The 22,111-nt window shown below is 47.5% G+C and overlaps 1 protein-coding gene across 1 annotated transcript in view; it reads left to right on the top strand.

Moving 5' to 3' along the window:
• Window positions 1-22,111, top strand: part of TMOD1 (tropomodulin 1) — a 68,697-nt gene that overhangs the window by 43,672 nt on the left and 2,914 nt on the right. Inside the window, exons 5-9 of the mRNA XM_024734414.1 lie at window positions 837-926; window positions 1,844-1,974; window positions 3,703-3,810; window positions 8,557-8,700; window positions 16,710-16,854. Of these exons, the coding sequence (XP_024590182.1) occupies window positions 837-926; window positions 1,844-1,974; window positions 3,703-3,810; window positions 8,557-8,700; window positions 16,710-16,854 (618 nt within the window). The remainder of the gene's footprint in view (window positions 1-836; window positions 927-1,843; window positions 1,975-3,702; window positions 3,811-8,556; window positions 8,701-16,709; window positions 16,855-22,111) is intronic.

Here is a 22,111-nt window from a genome sequence, read left to right as displayed (position 1 = left end):
TTCTCTGTTCTCTTCTCCCAGAACACACTGAACTTTTTCTTTACAACACTTAGCATCCTCTGCACTTACGTTTTTAATTGTGTGGGTACCTGCTTAGTTTCTCATTCCCAGCAGTCTGTAACCTACATGGCAGAGCCCCTGTCTTTCTTGTTGCTCACCGTCCCCACCCCCCTGGAGCTGGACACGTGATGCTGGCCCTCGGTAAATGTCGAACAAATGAATGGATCAAAGAATGACTGATCATGGGGGGATGTGGTTAGGTTTGCCTTTCCAGAGAGATCTTTCTGGCTGCTCTGTGCTGAATGCTGGTGGGGGAAGATAGGAAGAGACTGAGGCCAGAGTACCAGTGATTCCACAGCTGTGATAATACAGGCGAGAACTGATAGGGCCTTAACCAGGACAGAGGTGATGGAGTGCGAGGTGGGACAGATGAGAAGCTCTGTCTAGGAGGGTGAGGATTTAGGGGAAGGGGTGCCATGTGACTGAGGGTCTACCCCGAGGGACAGGCAGGATGACCAGATGGAACGTGAGCCAAAGGAAGAGGCTGTTGTCGGGAAAGAGGAGTTCCGTTTGGGCCAAGTTGGGTTGGACGTGCCAGTGGGACATCAGAGGGACATCTAGGAATCTGAGGCCAGGGACAGAGAAACCTAGGCTGGGGATGGAGATTCGAGAGTCATGTCAATAGAGGCAAGAGTAAAAACCAAATAAAATTTAAAAGTTTACATGCAAGTGTTTCTTGCCATTTCTGTGAGCAAAACTTCCTGGGGCATGGAATGTCCGTGCCCAGAAGCCTCTCTGTCTGAGAGGCGCGTCATGGGCCCTTCGTGTCCCCGCAGCTATCCTGGGCATGCACACGCTCATGAGCAACCAGCAGTACTACCAGGCCTTGGGCAGCAGCTCCATCGTGAACAAGGAGGGACTCAACAGTGAGTACGGGCACCCCTCCCTGCCCCCAGCGAGGGCACCTTGGAAGTGAGGGGTCCTCCCACGTCTTGCTGCCTCTGCCCGCTCTCTGGCTCACTGCAGAAGATTTCGAATTCTATAAAGCCAAATCTATCCACTTTTTCCTTTTACTCTCCTGGGATTTTGTGACGTATTTACGAAGACCCTCCCCATCCCAGTATTAACAAAACGTCCTCCTGTATTTTCTTCTGTAAGTCTTAGAGGTTTACTTCTTATATCCAACTTCTTAATCCTCCTAGAGTTCGTGTTTGTGTGTGGTGTGAGATGAGATTGAACTTTCATTTTTTTAAATCAAATTCCTGTTGTCCCAACACCACTCTGTGTAAAGTTCATCCTTTCGCCTCTGGTTTGGAACTCCACCTTGATCATAAATGTCCATGTGTCCACTTGGGTCTGTCTCCGGATGCCTCTCCTGCCCCACGAGTCTCCTTGTCCTTTCCTGTGCCAATATTGCATTGTCTGAATTGCTCCGCTGCATCGTTCCAAGCTGGCATTTTGGCCCCAGAGAGAAACGAGGGCACCCAACGCGCAATTATCCCTCCCTCTGGAAGGCCTACACATTTCCTTCCCATCCAGGCTTCATTTTACCCTCACAAGAGCCCACTGGCTAGAACGACTCATTCACATTCTACAGATGAGGACACCGAGGTTCAGACAGTTTAGCGAATTCACCCAGTTGTTGCAGGACGGCAGAGGCAGAGTCCAAGTAGGGCCCAGACTCCTGACCCCGCCCATTGCCCGCCCCCATCCCCCATAGCCCCTGAGATGCCCAGCCTTCCGTGTCCCTGAGCTCTGCTGCCGCTTCCTTCCGGTGTCCTTATGTCGAGGGAGAGTGACGCCTCGTCTCTGTGAGCCACCCGCCTGTTGTCGGTCACTCTAGGTGTGATCAAACCTACACAATACAAGCCTGTGCCTGATGAAGAACCAAATGCAACAGACTTGGATGAAACGCTGGAGCGGATAAAGAGCAATGACCCCAAACTTGAAGAGGTCAACCTCAACAACATCCGGGTGAGGTTAACCCCTTTCACTCCACTTGCCCTACTGAGGGGAGGCGGGGAAGCCATGTCTAGTGCCACCCAGACCCAGATGGCCCGGGCCTGGCTGTGCGGAGACAGCAGGGTCCTGCTTGGACTCTGGGTGCTTCTGGATCAGGAATAGAGACAGAAGCTTTCGGAGGGAGGATAGTGTAAACTAGCACAGCCCATGGCCCTGGTTTCTTCTGGGGACTGACATCAGACCCAGATGTTCACCACAGGCCAACCCAGCTTCGGCTCTGGAAACCCGCCACCCTATTCAAAACACTGAGAGCTTCTCTGAGATAAAATCGTGAGTCAGACACATACGGCCGCACGGGATCCCGAGGCTGGAAAAGCCCAGGGCCCACCAGGTTCATGGGGTAACCCAAGCCCGGGGAGGGACCTAGCCCTGAACCAGTGTAGCATGCACATATTCAGCCTCATTCTGCAACCTTAGAAGGGAACTGTCAGCCCAAATGTCCAAAGACATATTCCAAGCCGTCGGCCCACATCTCTCCAGACCTTTCCCGTGTGACCACTAAGGGCAGAGCGGGGACGGATGGACAGGCAGTCCTACCCTGGACAGCCTGCAGGAGGAATTCAGAAGCAGGCCCAGCTGCCTGCCCACCTGCTCAGCCCAGGGACCAGAGGGATTAGTTCTCGGGGGGTGTGGATGTAAGATAAGAAGTGGGCCCCTCACTCCCCGTCTCCCCTTTCCTTTCTTCTCCACTTTCTTTTAAGTGGCTGCCAGCCCCACGGCACGATCAGATCGGAAACCTGCGCCCGCAGTGTTCTCCTGCACCTGGCCTTCCCATGCTCTGCTCCCACGGGGGCTAAAGTGACACTCTGAAATAAGAGATCCGTTCAAACACAGCCAGGCTCTCTCTCTCGGGCGCCTCCGCTGTCTGCCGTGTGCACAGTGGGAGACGCTGGCACAATTCAGAGCCGTGCACCCTGGCAGTGCGTACCAGGAGGCATGGGGGTGTGGAACCTGGCCACGGCCCTGTGTCTTCACCGTGAGGCCTCAGGCAAGGGCTCGGCCCTCTCCAGGCCTGTTTCCCCTCTGCACGTGAGGCAGTTGGACTAGGTCAGTGGTTTTCACTTGAGGAGATTAAAAAATAAATGAATGCCAATGCCCGGTCCCTCTCCCCGCAGAGAGTCTGATCTTATTGGTCCGGGGCAGGCCTGTGCATCAGCACTTTGTGACAGTTCCCCAGGCACCTCTGATGTGTGGCAGGGCTGAGATCCCCTGGGACAGATGTCTCTTAAAGATCATCTAGGGCCATGCCACACCTTAGTTTTCCAGAAACAAACCCAGAGAGGAGCAGAGACTTCCCCAGCGTCACACAGTGAGTCAGAAACATTGCCAGTGCTGGGGCGGAGCCCTCTCCCACACCCCCAGACCTGAGCTCTCACCACAGCACTCTTCTGCATCCTTTGCTTGATGTATTCCTCCTCCTCCGGTCTCCACATGTACAAAGAGAAAATTACAGGTCCTATTTGAAATTTTCAGGGAGGATTTTCTCAATCTGTTTACCCAAAAGTTCTCCTCCAATCTCAGCCATTTGGGGCAAAGCAGGAACCCTTTACCCATTCAGCTTTTTGGTCAGAGACTTGCAGGGAATCAGGTTGCACGTGTGAGAGAGCTGCTGCCCCCATCTCTCTGCCCTACCCGCCCCTGACAGGGGCTGCTGGTCACTGCTTGCCTTTCTCTCTGCAGAATATCCCCATACCCACTCTCAAGGCGTATGCAGAAGCCCTGAAAGAGAACTCGTATGTGAAGAAGTTCAGCATCGTGGGGACACGGAGCAATGACCCCGTGGCATTTGTATGTACCTTTCTGATCTGCTGCATTGAGAGTGGGAGGCATAGAAACAGGAAGGTTGATGTTTGTAGCCTCAGGACTGGCCATGTGCCACTGATGAAGAACCCTGTGTGGTGTGGTGTGGTGTGATGTGGTGAAAGGCACTGGGCTAGGAGCCAGGAGAGGACATGGACAGAACAGCCATTACCCAGGCACCATCTGTACATTATCCTCCATGGTGCTTAATCTCCATAACCACCCCTGATCCCAGAGGTGCAGGGCTCCCCACTTTACAGATGAAGAACCTGAGGTAAAGGGAGCTCAGGCAGCTTGCTTTGTCCAAAGTTGCACAGCAAGGGAGAGGTGGAGCTGAGATTTAAAAACGAGTCAAATGTTCCCTAAAGCCAACTCTCTCACCACTCAGCATGTCATGAGTAGACAAGGGTCCACCCCTCCCTGGTCCTCAGTTTCTCCATATCTAAAAATTATTGTCTTCATCAATGGTTCCCAACGACCAATTTTATTTGTTTTTTACCTATGTCTTAAAGATATTGCTGATTAGATTAAATTGTACTTATTATAAAGTAGCCATCAATTCGTTTTTAGAAAAAAGAAAAACATTCAACACACATGTATGGAGTCTGTCTGTGCCCAGCAGTGAATTAGGCTCTGAGAATACAACTGTGACCAAGACAGTCATAGCTCCCACTTTCTTGAATATAATGGCCCATCCAGCCATGCAGACAGCTAAAGGATAACAGTACAGCGTGACTACTACAATACTAATAGCAGGTAAAAAGGTACAGAGATTAGCTTACCAGGCATGGTAATTAACCATTTAGTAGCAATCACTTTGTTGATATCCACGAAATAACTTGCTGGGATTTCGATTGAGATTGCATTGAATCTATATCAAAATGGGAAGAACTGATATCTTGACAATACTGAGTTTTCTTGTACATGAACATGGAATATACCTCCATTTATTTAGTTCTTTTTTAATTTCATACATCAGAGTTTTTTAGTTGTGCTCATATAGATCTTGTACATATTTTGTTAGCTTTATACCTAAGTATTTCATTGTTTGGGGTGCTAATATAAATGGTATTATGTTTTGTTTTTTTTTATTATTATTTATGGTCGGCTGCATTGGGTCTTCGTTGCTGTGTGAGGGCTTTCTCTAGTTGCAGTGAGCGGGGGCTGCTCTTCGTTATGGTGCATGGGCTTCTCATTGTGGTGGCTTCTCTTGTTGCCGAACACGGGCTCTAGGCGCACGGGCTTCAGTAGCTGTGGCACGTGGGCTCAGTAGCTGTGGCTCACGGGCTCTAGAGCGCAGGCTAGGTAGTTGTGGTGCATGGGCTTAGTTGCTCCATGGCATGTGGGATCTTCCAAGACCAGGGCTCGAACCCGTGTCCCCTGCAGTGGCAGGTGGATTCTTAACCACGGTGCCACCAGGGAAGTCCCTAACTGTAGATTTTTTTGTAGATATTCTTTATCAACTTATGGAAATTGCCCTCTATTCCTAGTTTACTGAGAGTTTTTATCATGCATGGATGTTGGGTGTTGTCAAATGCTTTTTTTTTATCATCTATCGAAATGACTATTTTACTTTTTTAGCTTGTTGATGTGATGAATTATATGAATTGATTTTCCAGTGTTGAACCAGCCTTGTATACCTGGGATAAATCCCACTTGGTCATAGTTCAACATACTTTTGAATTTATCTTGAGATTTCTTCTTTGACCCATGTGTTGTTTCATCTCCATGTATTTGGGAATTTTCTAGTTACCTTTCTGTTATTCACTTCTAGTTTGATTCCATTGTGGTCTGAGAGCAGACATTGTATGATTTCTATTCTTTTAAATTGGTTAGGGTGTGTTTTACGGCCCAGAATGTGGTCTGCCTTGGTGAATGTTCCATGTGCACACAAGAAGAATGTGTTTTCTGCTATTGTTGGATGGTAGTCTATAGATATCAATTATATCTAGTCGGTTGACAGTGTCGTTGAGTTCAGTTATGTCTTTCCTGATCTTTGGCCTGCTGGATCTGTCCATATCCATAGAGGGGTATTGAAGTCTACTATGATAGTGGATTCATCTATCTCTCTGCAATTCTATTAGTTTTTGCCTCATATAGTTTGACGCTCTGTCATAAGGCAGGCACTCATTAAGGTTGTTATGTCTTCTTGGATAATTGACCCCTTTATCGTTATATACTACCCTTCTTTTTTTTTTTTTTTTACATCTTTATTGGAGTATAATTGTTTTACAATGGTGTGTTAGTTTCTGCTTTATAACAAAGTGAATCAGTTATACGTATACATATGTTCCCATATCTCTTCCCTCTTGCGTCTCCCTCCCTCCCACCCTCCCTATCCCCCCCCTCTAGGCGGTCACAATGCACCGAGCTGATCTCCCTGTGCTATGTGGCTGCTTCCCACTAGCTATCTACCTTACATTTGGTAGTGTATATATGTCCATGCCTCTTTCTCACTTTGTCACAGCTTACCCTTCCCCCTCCCCATATCCTCAAGTCCATTCTCTAGTAGGTCTGTGTCTTTATTCCTGTCTTACCCCTAGGTTCTTCATGACATTTTTTTTCTTAAATTCCATATATATGTGTTAGCATACGGTATTTGTCTTTCTCTTTCTGACTTACTTCACTCTGTATGACAGACTCTAGGTCTATCCACCTCATTACAAATAGCTCAATTTCATTTCTTTTTATGGCTGAGTAATATTCCATTGTATATATGTGCCACATCTTCTTTATCCATTCATCCAATGATGGACACTTAGGTTGTTTCCATCTCCAGGCTATTGTAAATAGAGCTGCAGTGAACATTTTGGTACATGACTCTTTTTGAATTATGGTTTTCTCAGGGTACTACCCTTCTTTATCCCTAATAACTTTCCTTGCTTTGAAGTCCATTCATAGCCATCAATTATTTTCTGATCTTTAAAATATATAGGACATTTCCTTTGATGTCTTTGAAGTGACGGAAGTGGCTCATAGTCTCTCACTGCTGCCAGTGGAGAACCTCTAGATAGATGTCCTCTGACCTCAGGACATCTTGGTAGATCCTGAGTTTGCCCACAGAGAAACAGCTGGCAAAACCACATGCCCTGTCCACTGCTATGTCATGGATCAGAAACTACACCTGTGCATGCTGGCACTCAGCTCAGCTCCACGAATGTTTGTGGGGAATTGACCCTGTGCCAGGCGAACAGCTGATGTCAGCCCCTTCACACCAGGATACCCATTGCTGAATATGAAAATACTTCCAGAACAATTGGTAAATAGGCTTCCAGAGCTCTGCTAGTGCCCCCGCTGCCTGCCCAGCTCTTCTCCTGCCCGTTCCTCCACTCTGCTCCAGCAAACAAAGAGTTGACACCTGGCATGACAGTGCCTCCAGGACCAGCTCAGCCACTAGTATGTCTACTTGGATTGGCCTGGTGCACTGACATACTGGTTGTTAAATTTTTTGATTATCAGGCCAGGCCTTTCCTGGGGAGTAAGAAGGGTGCTGTGGAGCGGGCACAGACTCAGTCCCTCCCCTCAGGAGGGTCCAACCTACTCAGGGTCACAGAGGAAGCTGACATGTCATCCTGGGGTACACGGAAGCAGGGGGAGCTGAGGATTTTGTCTCAGAAGGCATCCTGGGAGCTGAGCCTCGCAAAGGTTTCAGCAAGCAGGGCCAGTGGGAAGGGCATTCCTGGATCAGATCATCATTTCAGACAACCAGGGCCCACTGATCATACATCCTGGCCATCAGCTGCTGGTGTCTCCTTTCCTCCATGACACGTCGTTTCTACCACCTGCTAATTACCTCATTTCCTTTAGAGGCTCTGATTATCATCTGCACCCCTGGCTGAAGTCCTCCAAAACGTGCTGGGGCCACCCGAGCTCCTCTCTTCCGGTTTGCCCTGGTCACTTGCCCAGCGGGATGCCTTCCCAGGCTCCCCTCTCTGCTGCTCAAAGAGAATGACGACTCCGTGGAATTATAACAGGGACATAGAAGAGACAAGTGGAGAGCATATAGGGAGGTTGGGACTCCACTAGTCACTCAGTGAACAGTGACCGAGGACCTACTATGTGCTGGGCACTGTGTGGGTTGGAGGGCACCATGGGATGAATAAGGTGACCATCAGCCCACCAAGAGTACATAGGCTAATGGCGGAGCCAACGCCAGAATAAAAACAACTCTAAACGCAGGAATACAAGTTCCTTGAGGGAGGTTATGGATAAAGTCTGTGAGGTTTGAGAGGGCAGGCACAGCTAGCTGGGGGGCATCAGCAAAGGCTCTTGGAGAAACGGGCACTGAGAATGGCCTTAAAGGAGGGACAGGCTTTGAACGAGTGAAGCAGAAAGGAAAGAGCATTCCAGGTGGCAGGGACAGGATGAGGAAAGGCAGAGCAGAGGGAAAACACTGTGTGCCCGGGGAACTGAGAGTAGCCCCACCAAGACGGGCAGCCAGAGTTGAGGCTGATCAGAGTGGGGCAACCAGGTAATAGAGGCTTTGGATGCAGGCTAAGGGGCTGTAAGTCTCCAGCTGGGGGCTCGGGGCCATGGCAAGTTGGAGGGGAGGAGAGACACAGAGTAGTGCTTGGTGAAGGAAGTTGTGGAGATCATCTTGCCTGGCCCCTGACGGTGTGCAAGGGACTCTCACTCCCAGCAAGGCTCCCTCAGTATTTTAGGTTCTACCCACAGGGGCTCCAGCCTTGATCAGGCTAACTCATGGCTACCCTGCATTTTCTCCTTTGGTTCAAGGCCCTTGCTGAGATGCTCAAGGTGAACAAGGTGTTGAAGACACTGAACGTGGAGTCCAACTTCATTTCCGGAGCCGGGATCCTGGGCCTGGTGGAAGCTCTTCCATACAACACTTCTCTGGTGGAACTGAAGATCGATAACCAGGTAAGATGGGCGAAGGTCTCCTTGTGTCCTTCACCTGATGCTCACCATTCTGTACTTTCCCACTTGCTGCCACATGGACTAGACGCTGCTGGACAGAGCGGGTGCCTCTGCTTATAAAAGCACCAGAGCCCAGCTTTAAGGGACCTCCAGGGTTGTCCAGTCCACACCCTCCACCATGCTCACCTTCCTTCTTCATCATTCCCGCCAAGTGCTCCTCCACCTTCTGCTTGGAAACCCCCAGCGATGGGGAGCACACTCCTTACCGAGATCACCCCTTTCATTCTCAGTGAGAATATCCTTCCTTATATCCAATAGAAATCAGCTCCCTATAAGTGCTGTTTGTTGAGTTTAACTCTGTTCTCTGCTGCACACAGGACACATCTGGTGCACAGGTTTTATAAACCATTGGAATCTTCCTCACTAGGCTAAACGTCCCCATTTTCATGAGTCACCCGCCCCCCCCCGCAACACACACACACTCAATGGGCTTTTGGGTCTTCTTACCATGAAGGTTACTCACTGGGCAAATTCTAGTTTGCCTTTATCCTTACAGGGTTATCATTCCTCTATACCTTCTGTGGTTCAGTCATTTATTTTCAGGGCGACTCTTTCAGTTCCAACTTTCTAAGACAATGCTAATAAGAGTATCTTGTATGTTGCATATGTTGAGGGTGTCCTGGGGGGCAGGCTCTGTGCTGCGCACCTTATATACATCATCTCTGATCTTCCCAGCAACTCTGCAGGATATGGGTGTTATCAGTCTCAGTTTTTGCAGAAGAGAAAACAGCTCAGAGAAGCTGAAGGCAAGCAGCTTTCTCAGGGCCGCCAAGTGAGCACTTTCGGAAGCAGGATTTGAATGCAGGTCTCTGACTTTAAAGCCCACAGTCCCTCCAGTACACCGTGTTGCTTCCAGTGCTAAAATGCTTTCTTCTTTATGGTTTATGGATAGGGAACTTGGGCGTTTTTTCCCCTACATGAAAACGTTTGCTGAATGGTCATATACATATGTATATAGGAAAAAGATTGGGTGGAAGTATAACAAAATTGTAAACACTGGTTGTCCCTGAAAGAGATTATCTCTACTTTCTTATCCTTATTGAAAAATACTACAAACAGAGAGAAAAGTGCATAGAAGTTAAATGCACAGCTTAATGAGTCATAATAGGCAGGTAACCTCAGCCAAGAACTAAAGCATCACCAGCCTCCAGAAGACTTTGATGGTCCCCTCCCAATCATAAACCTTCAAAACTCTTCACAGTTTGCTCCCTACTTACTTTCACGCCTCCATGTCTTAGCTCTTGCTTTTCTCTCCCCCTGGAATGTTATCCCCTGCCCCTACCCCTTCTCTGCCTAGAGAAATCCTCCTCTTCCTTCTGGATTCGGTTGAAGCCTCTCTTTCTCCTAGTGGTTCTAGAGCCAGCTTGAACCAGCACGCTGGAGCTGACTGTACACATCCCTTCTCAATTCCACTTGAGTGATGGCACGCTGGTACCTTGAAGTCACTCCTAGTGAGAGTATTTACACTATGGAAATTGGCAAACACTACAAATCCAACCTTTTTGTTTGTTTGTTTGTCTGTCTGTTTGTTTTTTCCAAGAGCCAGCATATCACCGCCTTCTCCCTTCAGCCTGCCACAGGGCCTCTAAACCTCCCCCCAAGAGAGTTAGGTGCTCCTTCCCTGTGTTCTCCTAGCACCTCAGCTTCCCTGTGAGGTTCTCAGAAGACACTGCAGTGTCCGAGTCATGTCCATATCCTATTACCCGGCTCAGAGCTTGGCCCTGCCGTGGCACTTTATAAGCAGGGCTGCCCTGGATATTTGTATATGTTGTTCACTGCCCAATGAGGAGGCAGGGGGCAAAATCCAACCCATACTGTACTCTCCAAAACTTGGTATGGGCCTTCATTCACCCAGAGAAGGCACTTTTCTCTAATTCATATGAAGAGGCCACATCAGGCCTGCAGCAGCCCTGTCATGAGAGTTTGCTTCCATTTTGCATATGCCAGTGGCCTGCGGTTGCATCACCCATTCCCAGCCCCCATCACTTCCACCCTTTCTTCCATTGCTGACCCTGCTTTATCGCAGGCAGATCAGATGGAACAAAGGCATGTAGCAGGCTTGGCAGCAGCCCTGAGCCAGGCCCTGGGATTGGCCACTCATGTGACTCCAGGCCTACCCAGGCAGGGAGTCACTATCTACCCAGTGTCAGCTGAAACCTGAGCCCTGAGGCAGAACGTTGGCGAAAGGTGACCCAGCGCACTGGCCTCAGGTCATTGCAGCGGCAGCTTACAGGGAGTGAGCTGCCCACTACTCCTCTCAGTGCTGTCTCCCCAGAGCCAGTGCTGACCATCACCCTCACCCTGGCTAAACACCCTGTGCGAGGACATTCACTTCCCTGAGCCTGTTTCCTCGTTTGTAAAATGGGAATAGTAAGAATCTCTACTTCTAAGGAGATAAGAGATGCAAACTATGAAGTTGTTCACTTTTATAATTACTCGGAAGGTGACTTAGGGAGTTTACACGTTATTCTAAGAGTTAAGGTACTGAGCAGGTACCATATATCCATTATCTCATGTAATGCTTGCCAAGACTCTTTGTGAGTAGGTGTCACAACCCATCCCATTATTGTAGATGAGGAAACTGAGGCCCAGGCAGGCTCTGTACCCTGCCCGAGGTCACACAGTAAGTAACAGAGGCGAGACTCAAACCCACATCTTTGTGACTCTAAAGTCCATGAACTGTGCCTGTGTGGGCTCTTGAATCCTACTGTGGTTGTGTGTGGGTCTTGGATTTTCTCAGCTATCCCTTTCCCTTGGTGCCAGGCCAGAGCACTGGCTAGGGTGCTGAGACACACCTAGTCCAGCCCTCCTTTTACCCCTGGGCGGGGGAAACTGAGGGTCAGAGAAGGGACAGGCTGGGCCAAGGTCATGGATCAAAGTTAGTGTCAGAGCTGGGCTGGAACTGAGGAGCCCAGCTTCCAGACAGGCTGCATTTATGGATGGACAGGAGAGGCCCTCCCGGCGCCCAGGAAGCAGGCAGCACACATGGGATGCCTGCAGGCCCCGTACATCCCTGGCCGGCCCTATGCCAACGGTGGGGCGGCTCTCCGCCCGTCTTGATTCACCCTCCTTCCCCCGACCCCCCAGCTCCCTCCAGCAGGCCCTTCCCAGGACCCGCAGGGCGTGGGGCACTCTCCCTGCCCCTCAGAACAGATGAGGCCTGAAAACAGGACCCCAGCCCCAGTGAAGACACGGGCAACGTGTGGGGGCCGTTCGCCGGATTTCTCACTTTTCATTCCAATATTTGACAGTGAGAATGTGCTTCATATTTTGAAAAGGCGCTAAAGGAAGTGGATTGGGGTCTCAGACAGTCTCTATATCATCTGCCATGCCAAGCTGGCCAGAGCCCAGGGCTGTGCTGGCTCCTGCAAGGACAGGCCCGAGCTCTTCCCAGCCCTTTCAGGAGCCTTGCTGGATAGGCTGGTGGAATCTTGCCATCCTCCCTCTGCCTGCCCTAGTCAGCGGTCCAAGCCCCATCTGAACCCATACAAGCTCCAGTGAACTCGTAATACCTGGGAGGAGTTCTCTGTCAAGAGTCTCAGCTGCGGTTCCATGCTTGTCCATTTGGGTGTTGGGCTGATGTGTCTTCTCAACCTTCCCAGGTTGCTGTGCATTGATCCTGTTCCTATTTTTTCCAATCAATTCAATTCCTTGCCCTTGCGCTAGAGATACAGGGTACCGTGTGCTCTCCAAGGGCTCACAGTCTAGGGTAGCATCATCCAGCAGAACTTCCTGTGTTGATAGAAATGTTCTGTATCTGCACTGACCAATATGGTAGCCACTAGCCAGTGGCTCTTGCACACTTGAAATGTGCCTAATGCAACTGAGGACCTGAATTTTAAATTTTATTTAATTTTTAAATGAAGCATAGTTGCTTTGCAACATTATATTAGCTTCAGGTGTACAACATAGTGATTCAGTCTTTTTTTTCTAGATTGGATTTTATTTCTATATATTCTATAATAATACAGTTGAAAATCTTGCCCACTTTCACACTCAATAACTTTAACAATCAGTTCTTCTTAAAATTTTGGCCTAGGAGAACATCTGTATGTCCAAACAGATGGGTTTGTGTGTGTGTGTGTGTGTATTTATAACAAAGATAAATATGTATAACCTATTGTTCCCTGTTTGCCTTGAAAGAGAGTAGCCCAAGGGCAAACTCCATTTTTGTTTCTTGCAGACATCCTACGGTGTAGTGCCTTAAAGTACACTGCCTGTATGCTGCTATATTTAAAATAGATAAGGAACAAGGACCTACTGTATAGCACAGGGAACTCCACTCAACACTCTGTAATAACCTAAATGGGAAAAGAATTTGAAAAAGAATAGATACACTCACATGTATAAGTGAACCACCCCGATCCACACCTGAAACCAACACAACATTTTTAATCAACTACACTCCAGTTTAATATGATTCAGTATTTTTATAGATTATACTCCATTATAAGTTATCACAAGATAATGGCTATAATTCCCTGTGCTATACAATATATCCTTGTTGCTTATCTGTTTTATACATAGTAGTTTTTACCTCTTAATCGCCTATTCCTATCTTACCCCTCCCCACTTCCCTCTCCCCTCTGATAACCACTAGTTTGTTTTCTATATCTGTGCGTCTGTTTCTGTTTTGCTATATATATTCATTTGTATTATTTTTTAGATTCCACATAAATTTTATTTAATTTTAATTACTTAAATTTAAAGTTTAAAAAACCCAAACAATCTGATTATAAAATGGGCAGAGGATCTGAATAAGAAGACATACAGATGACCAACAGGTACATAAAAAGTTGCTCAACATCACTAATCATCAGGGAAATGCAAATCAAACCACAATGAGCTATCACCTCACACAGTTAGAATGGCTATTATCAAAAGGTAAGAATTAACAAGTGTTGGCAAGGCTGTGGAGAAAAGGGAACCTTGTGCACCATTGGTGGGAATGTAAATTTGTACAGTCGCTATGGAAAACAGTATGGCTATTCCTGAAAAAATTAAACATAGAACTACCATATGATCCAGCAATTTCATTTCTGGGTATTTATTGGAAGGAAATGAAAGCACTAATTCAAAAAGATATATGTATCCCCATTTCATTGCAGCATTATTTATAATAGCCAAGACATAGAAACAACCTAAGTGTCCATTGATGGATGAATGGATAAAGCAAATGTGGTATATACAATGGAATATTATTTAGCCATAAAAAATGAAATCTTGCCATTTATGACAACATGGATGGACCTAGAGGGTATTATGTGATGTAAAATAAGTCAGAGAAAAACAGATACCATATGATCTCAGTTATATGTGGAATCTAAGAAAAAACAAAAGGCAAAACCAACCAAGCTCATAGATACAGAGAACAGATTGGTGGTTGCCAGAGGTGGGGGTAAGGAGTGGGTGAAATGGGTGAGGGAGGTCAAAAGGTACAAACTTCCAGTAATACATAAGGCATGGGGGTGTAATGTACAGCATGCTGACTATAGTTAATAATGCTATATTGCATATTTGAAAGCTACAAAGACAGTAAATCTTAAAAGTCCTCATTGTAAGAAAAAACCCACTTTTTTGTATTGATAACTATATATGGGGATGGATGTTAACTAGACTTATTGTGGTGATCATTTCATGATGTATACAAATATCGAATCATTATATTGTATACCTGAAACTAATGTTATGTCAGTTAAAAAAGATTTAAAGTTAAAGAGCCACATGCAGCTGGTGGCTGCTGTACTGAACAACACAAGTCTAGTTGGAGAGACAGTGTGGAAGCAGGTGACCCAGTAATGCAGATGGACTGGGCCGGGAGTAGAGAGGGACATACGGTGGGCCACTTGAGTGTCCAGTGGGGAAGGATGGTGTCCAGTGGGGAAGGATGGTTTCCAGGGGTAAGGATCCGGAAAGGTCTCGTGGGGAAGGGGGCATTTGTGATGGGTATTAAAGCACTAAGGATACACCAACAGGTGGGTACGGGAGGGTAGGGGCATTCCACATGGAGGCAGGAGGGCACATGAACATTTAGAAATAGACCTCTGCCTGCACGAGGTACCAGGTACCAGACTCCCCATCCCTGGGGTAACCAGGCTGAGTAAAGACTGAGAGAGGAAATAAAGGCAAGGACTAAACTGTAGCACTTGGAGTGCCAGGCTGAAGAGGAGGCGGGGCTTATCCTCTTGGGTTATTGAATGAATTGAGACCCTGCAAGTTGTGCACAAGGCATTGGGAACACAGTAAGCTCTCAGTAAATGACAGCAGTGGGAAGGGATTGGAGGTGGTTATGTGTTTCTGTTTGCTGCTTCTTTAGATCAATTTGGCAGTCTTGCCATCTTAGCAATATTAAGTCTTCTGATCCGTGAATACGGGATGTTTTTATGTTTATTCAGGTCTTCCTTAATGTACAATGCTGTGGTATAGTTTTCAGCGTGCAAGTCTTTACTTCTTTTATTAAATTTATTCCTAAATATTTTTATGTTATTGTAAATGGAATTCTTGTCTTAATTTTATTTTTGGATTGCTCATGGCTAGTGTATAGAAACACAGCTGGGTTTTGTATATCGATCTTACACCCTGCAAGCTTGCTGAACTCGTTTATTAGCGCTAATAGTTTTTTGTGGATTCCTTAGGATTTTCTAGATACAGTATTGTGTCATCTGCAAATAGGAATAGTTTTGCTTCTTCCTTTCCAATATGGTGACTTTTCTTTCTTTTTCTTACGTAATTGACATCCAAGACGATTTCCTTGTCTCATTCCTGCTCTGAGGGGGAATGTCTTTAATCATTAAATATGATGTTAGCTTGCCTTCTCTGTCTTTTCAAACCTCTTTAAGATTATATTTACTTTTTAATATCTTATTGTACATAAAACTCAAACAATACAGTAAGATACAACAGAACACAAACAAAACAGGAAGACACAAAGAAGAAAACAAAAACTCCCCCAAATTCCACCGCCACCAGTATGCTCCCAGGCCTTTCAGTGCATATGTATGTATATGGGAAATAGAGGTAACTTTACATAAATATGACCCGTTTTGTCACTAGGCTTTGTCTACTCAATATTGTGTCATGGCATATTTTCCAGCCTGGAACTGACAATTCGCACCGTCGTTGTACAGCTGCCCATGTTCTATTATAAAGCTGAACCATCATTTATTTGAGCAACCCCCTCTTGATGAATGTTTGTTTCCCTTTTATCCCCACTTTTATAAATGAGACTGATGAGTATCCTCATCATATCCTTCCCAACACTGTGTATTATCATGTTTTCCTTTCCTGTCCTTTTCATCTTTGTCAGATGATCACTATAGATTTGGGGGTAGGGAACTAGCATGATCAGAGTGAGGCTTTAGGAGGCTAACTCTGGCAGTCCCAACTTACTATGGGACCTTAGGCAAATCCTCTTCCCTCTCTGGGCCTGTTTCTTTATTTGTAAATTGCTAAAGGACTGGCTAGCGAACCTGGCTGTGTATTGAAATCACCTGGGGAGTTTTGAAAACCAGACACCTGAGTATCATTGCAGCCAGTGATTCTGATTTAATTAGTATGCGGGATAGCCTGGGCTGTAGGATTTTTAAATCTCCCTGAGACTAGATGATGTGAAGGTCCTTCCTGCTGAAATATTCTAGGAAGGCTGCTGTGAAGCAGTAGAAAGATCTGTTCTTGGTGTCCAGCAGCCCTGGGTTTTGAATCTCAGCTCATTCGCTCCTGGCTAGCTCCTGTCTTTTCAAACCTCTTTAAGATTATATTTACTTTTTAATATGGCTGTGTGACCTTTCAACTTCTCCAAACTTCCATTGCCCGCCCCCACCCCCGCTCTTGGAGTGGGCGGGGACAGGGAGGTATTAAAATCCCCGCCCACCACTCAGGGTTTCTGCAGGTAGAGAAGGTTTAGGTCCTGCACAAACGAATGAGAGGTGACTGTGTTCTTTTCTTGATCAAAGAGCCAGCCCCTGGGCAACAAGGTGGAAATGGAGATCGTGAGCATGTTGGAAAAAAATGCAACACTTCTCAAATTCGGCTACCACTTCACTCAGCAGGGGCCCCGGCTGCGGGCGTCCAACGCGATGATGAACAACAACGACCTTGGTGAGTGGACATATGCACCCTACCCGCCGCCTGTCATTCTTTCCACCTGTCATGGGGGGTATGGCAGGGAAAACTCCACTGCCGCCTTCCCCAAGGGAGTCCTCTTTTGGGGCCTGACTCCCAGTTTTCATGCTGATCCCGTTCCCTTGTTTTAGGTGTTTGCGCCTTGCCTCCCCCCTAGACCCTTGCCTAGACACGAGCGCCCTGCCTGCAGGTGCCGAGGCCAGGCCCTCCTCCCTGCAGGTAGCTCAGCTGAGCACAGGGCTGGACCCAGAGTGCACCCTCAGCGTGTTAGCCGGGTGAAATGAAACGAGGGAGGCACAAAGCCAGCACGGAGTCTCCTCCTCTTCTGAATACCCTTTTTGGAGCCCAGAGTCCTCTTCAGATTATATAGTGTGGCCCAAGCCCCAGATCCCAAGGCCACCAAACAGCCCTACTACCCACACTGCAAACCCAGGGGACTTCACGTTGCTTTTAACGTAAAGGTTGAAAATGCTGACTTTATAGTAAAGTAAAACAGGTTACATTTAATCTCAGTTAAAGACATAGTTTGCATTTTTTTCTTAAAAAAAAAAAAAAAGAAAATGTCACAATCTTTCTTAGGAGCAAACACCAAAAAGAAATACTAGTCAGTTGAACAAAAGGGAGACCAATCACCGACTTACTTCCAGATACTAAGTGTTCTCAAGCTCTATGCCTAGTTATTTCTCATGTGTATTCCTGCTGGCTGCTTAAAGAACTTGATAGAGTGTCCAAAGAGGAGTATGTCTGATAAGGCTATAGGAAAATAAGAGAAAAAAAACAAGGAGTAGGTCTGTTAACTTAATTGATCATTATATTCAGCTGTGAGTTTCCTAGAATCAAGGCAGGAGGAAGACAAACCAAGTTACATTATTCTTGTCAGAAGAGAAGGAAGCATAATGAGTTTTTTAAAAAGAAGAAAGCTTCTTTCTGGGATTGAATTGTGAAATAACTATATTTCTAAAGGACGATGCCTTCAGTGAGTTTTTCATCAAATTCAAACCTGCTCTAAATATGTTGCTTTTTTTTTTTGTTTCTAACACTCAGTAAAATGCAAGGAGCTTAGTACTAAAGCATATCTCAGAGTTCAGGTATGTCCCTTCCTGTGATGAATCTGAAGCTAGGTTAACACATGGAAGGCCTAGAAGAATGGGGATGAGTATGTAAGTGTGTATGCACGAGGCAGGTACTCACAGAACCTATGCATAGATAACCACAGAGCTACTCAATTCAACAAACATTTGTCGAAGTCCTATAGGGCACTGGCTGTTGAAGGTATAGGTTCCTGTTCTTAAGAGGCTATTTATTCATTGCTTTCTCCAGCTGCTACTTTTTCTAGAGCTGCAGATCTAGAAAAGTCCATCAAACAAACAAAAACAACAAAAAAACCCACACCAGGTCAGGTGTCCTGGTTTATCTGAAGTGTCCTTATTTGAAATAAAGGAGAGCAAACACAAACAACTAAGAATTAGAATTATCATGGTGTTACAGAGGTGATAGCTACATTGAATTGTTGAGGAAGGCCTGCGACCTGGACTCTGTTGGCCCGGCTGTGATCTGGCTGCAGAACCAGCACTTAAAAGCCTTGAGTTCTATTCTGATATTCAGTAATCTCACTTTTTTTTTTTCTCTCTCAGCTTAGATTAAGCTTCTTACGTGTCCCTCGGTGCCTATCTCAAGGCTAATCCAGCTTTGGTCTTCCAGTGGCAAGATGGCTTGGAGGACTTCTTTCTAGGGACAGAAGTTTCTGGATGACTAGAGTCAGGGGTGCTGTAGGGGGGACCCCAGGGTCAGCTGGAGGCTAGAAGAAATGGCCCTTGAGGACTCTCTGTCCTGAGAGTCTATGATTCCAAAATCCAGGCCCAAGTCCTATCACCAGGGACTTGCTGAGGTTATGGCAGGAGCCCAGCATGCCAGAGCTGGACGGGACCTCAGGCTCCTCCCTCCAGTTCTCCTCTGGAGAAACTGAGGCCCGGGAGGGACTGCCCTTCTAGACAGTGGCTCAGTCAAGACACGCCCGTTGTTAGTTACAGTGAGCACTTTGGGAGCATCTTTTGTGTGCCCAGGACTGTGTGAGGTGACATAAGGGGTAGCAGAAAGCTAGTGCCCTGTAAAGGACCTTTACAACCTTTTATGGGAGAAAGTCATGCCCCCAAATTCAAGAAGGCCTACAAACTGTATCCGAACAAAGTGAGCAAATGATTTGTGAGGACAGAGGCTGGTTAATCCAAGCATCCTGGTGGGTGTGGGCATGAGTCAGCCTTTCAAGGAAGAGATAGGTTGTGTGGGAGGTCAGGAGGCCTTTGGTGTAGGCAAAGGCAAGGTGGTAGGACTCAGTATGCAGGATAGGAGAGACAGAAAGTTCCGAAAGGATTGAGGAACTATTACTGGGAGTTACACCTGGACGGAAAAACAGGAGCTCCCAGAGGAGGGAGGGAAGGACATTCCAAGCAGAGGGAACAACATGGGCCAAGGCAGGATGATGAACAGGTATATGGGGTGTTCACGGGAAGGGGGCTGGGTAGGTGTGGGAGGCTGTGAGCCAAAGGCCTTTAACGCCAAGCGCAGGAGTTTGGTGAGGAAAGCAGGTGGGAAGTGGGACCGTGGCAGTTTTCTGGGCAGGAATGACAGGTGATTAAAATGGGCCTCCGAGTTACCCCATGGAACTGTGCAGCTCTTCCCTTGAGGTTTCCCACAGAAGGAATTAGAGCAGAATCATCTAGGTGACTGTACACAACAGACTGCTAGTCGGTGAAGTAGGACATCTATAGCTTTACAAGCAGATTTGCGCCCATCCACTAGTTTCTGTGAAAGAAACGCTTCCGATTCTGACGGTGCATCGGTGTCCTCCTGCAAAAGAGAAACCCCGACTCTCTTTCCAACACAGTATTTTCATCCTGCTCTTGATGCTCGGATGAAGCAGACAGGCTTCCATGTTTCTCAGCTGAATATGTTGGTCATAAAAGCCTCCTGCCGGCCCCGGTCCAGCCACCGTGCTTGTTACTGTGTCTGCTTCTGCAGCTTGGCAGCAGCGGGCAAGCTCCGTGCGGACAAGAGCGGGCCTCTCGGATTTCCTTCTCACTCCAGCCTACCTCCGTGCTGGCTCCTGGCCCATTGCCGGCTCTGCGGGACCTGGGCTTTGTTTACCTGCGAGGCAGGTGGGCTCTTCCTTGGGAGACATTCAGTCCCTAAGGCCATGGGTCAGCCCTGCCCAGGACCCATCCTGAATGGCATGTCTTTGGTCCTTCCCAGCCATTGCCCTGGGCTCTTAACAGAGTGTTCTATGGGAGAGAGTGGGGTGCCAGGGTGAGGGGGGTGTCAGGAAGGAGCCGAGGACCCCCATCTCTCTTTTCCCATGGTGACACCTCAGACGACGCCTATCTCCACACTATTTACAGCTGAGAGCCAGGCTGGCACTCAGGTCCTGTAAATCTGCCACTGAAGCTCTCTTCACTTAATGAAATCTGAATTGCAGCCTCCAGGTTAAGACAGTTGTGTGGTAGAGTAACATGTTTAAAAGCAGAAGACACCCCTTCCTGGGAAAGTCACTTTTTTACTATACTCTCAAGGAAGACCTTTCTAACAGGCACCCCAGACACAGCACATACACCCCAAATCAATTTCATCATCTTCCCCCAAAACCATCTTGGGAAAGGGTACTACTTTCCTCGTGGCCATCCAAGCCAGAAACCTCTACCTCTATGCACTACCCCCAGCCAGCCAGCCACCTCCTCACCAGCCACCTTGCCGTGCCCTTTGTCAAGCCCTCATCACATTTACCGGGCATCCTGAAACGTCCTCGGGCCCTGCAGCTCCTCTAGCTCCTCCAGGGCGGGCATCTCACGCAGCGCTCATCCCAAAGCTTGTCCCACCACTCTGCTTAGAACCTTTTCTGTGTTCCGACTGCTCTCAGGTTAAACTCCTTGACACGGCTTCTAAGTCCCTTAGTAACTGTAGCTGATACTTACATGGCACTTACTGCGTGCCAGGCCTGCTCTGAACACTTCAGTCTTACTAACTCCTGTAACGTTCCCAACAACCAGTTGAGGCAGGTGCTGTCGTCATCCCCATCCTACAGTAAGGAGACAGAGGCCTAGAGAAGTAGGTAAGGTTACCCGCTGTCCATGGGCGGACGTGGGACTTGTCCCGGCAGTCTGGCCCCAGAACCTGTGCTCTCCACCTCGTCTCTGGGTGAGGCCCTGCCAGACTCATCTCTTGACACCCCAACAAGCCATCTTCTTGCCCTACTGGTACCAACCGGTCCAGGTAGCTGGAGTGCCTCCCAGTGACCCAGGCAAAAGCCTCCCTTTAGAGGACTGTTACTCCTAATGCTCCCCGTACTTTCCCACCGTCTATCCCTTTATCGTTTCTCAGTGTAAGACTTATCCGCCGTCCTTGGAAAATCTGACCACTTCGTTCATTGTGCCTCTCATACTTGATAGAGCTCTACCAGGGTACTTGTGATGTTTGATCAGATTTCTTGTAGGTATATCTCGGTCCCCTGTTAATCTTTATTTCTGGTACCTGTGCTTGGCACATCGTAGCACTCGGTCAATGCTGTTGAATATAAAATGCTCCCCAAAGACATGATGGAGGTGTAAAGCTTGGTGGGAAGTGTTGGAGGGAGCTCAAGCCTCGAATGGGGGTTGGTCCAGATGACTCGAGATTCCTTCCGGCTCTGACAATAAACGAGTCTCTGGCAGTTGCAATGATAAGCAACGTGGAGGAGTTCGCTTTAATGAATGTAAAAAGCAGGTTGATTTGAAGAAGGATATTGGGAGACCTGGCTTCTGCTCCCAGTTGCATCTCTTATTCACTGTGACTTGAAGCAAGTTACTTCCCTCTTGGCCTCAATTTCCTTGATTATTTAAATGGAAAGAAAAAAAGAAAACCTGAATAAGTGGGTGCCTTTCCCTTCTCCCCATCCAGTCCCTGCAAAAGCCAGGGGCAGGGGGACCCTGCACAGGTGCAGCCCAGTGTGCATACTGAGGGCAGGTAGGGGGAGACAGCGCGGGATCCTTTTCTGTACCTTGAGCCACGAGCTGGGGACTCAGGTTCCTGGCTCTGCCGCTTGCTCTCAGGGACCCTGGCTCCCTTCTCTTCTCCAGGGGAAAGGAGCTAGTCCTCCTTGTGAGAACCAGATGAGATGTGGGTATGTAAAGCCTACATAGACAGGGCCGGATTGTACTGAGGGAGGCGCTGGACCGAGGCTCCAGATGAGTCACAAGCCTTGGTT

This window comes from Neophocaena asiaeorientalis, unplaced genomic scaffold (genome assembly GCF_003031525.2).
Source record: "Neophocaena asiaeorientalis asiaeorientalis breed wild unplaced genomic scaffold, Neophocaena_asiaeorientalis_V1.1 scaffold192, whole genome shotgun sequence".
Taxonomy (NCBI): domain Eukaryota; kingdom Metazoa; phylum Chordata; class Mammalia; order Artiodactyla; family Phocoenidae; genus Neophocaena; species Neophocaena asiaeorientalis.
Note: the sequence above shows the minus strand (reverse complement) of the source record. Positions and strands in the feature narration are given on the sequence as shown.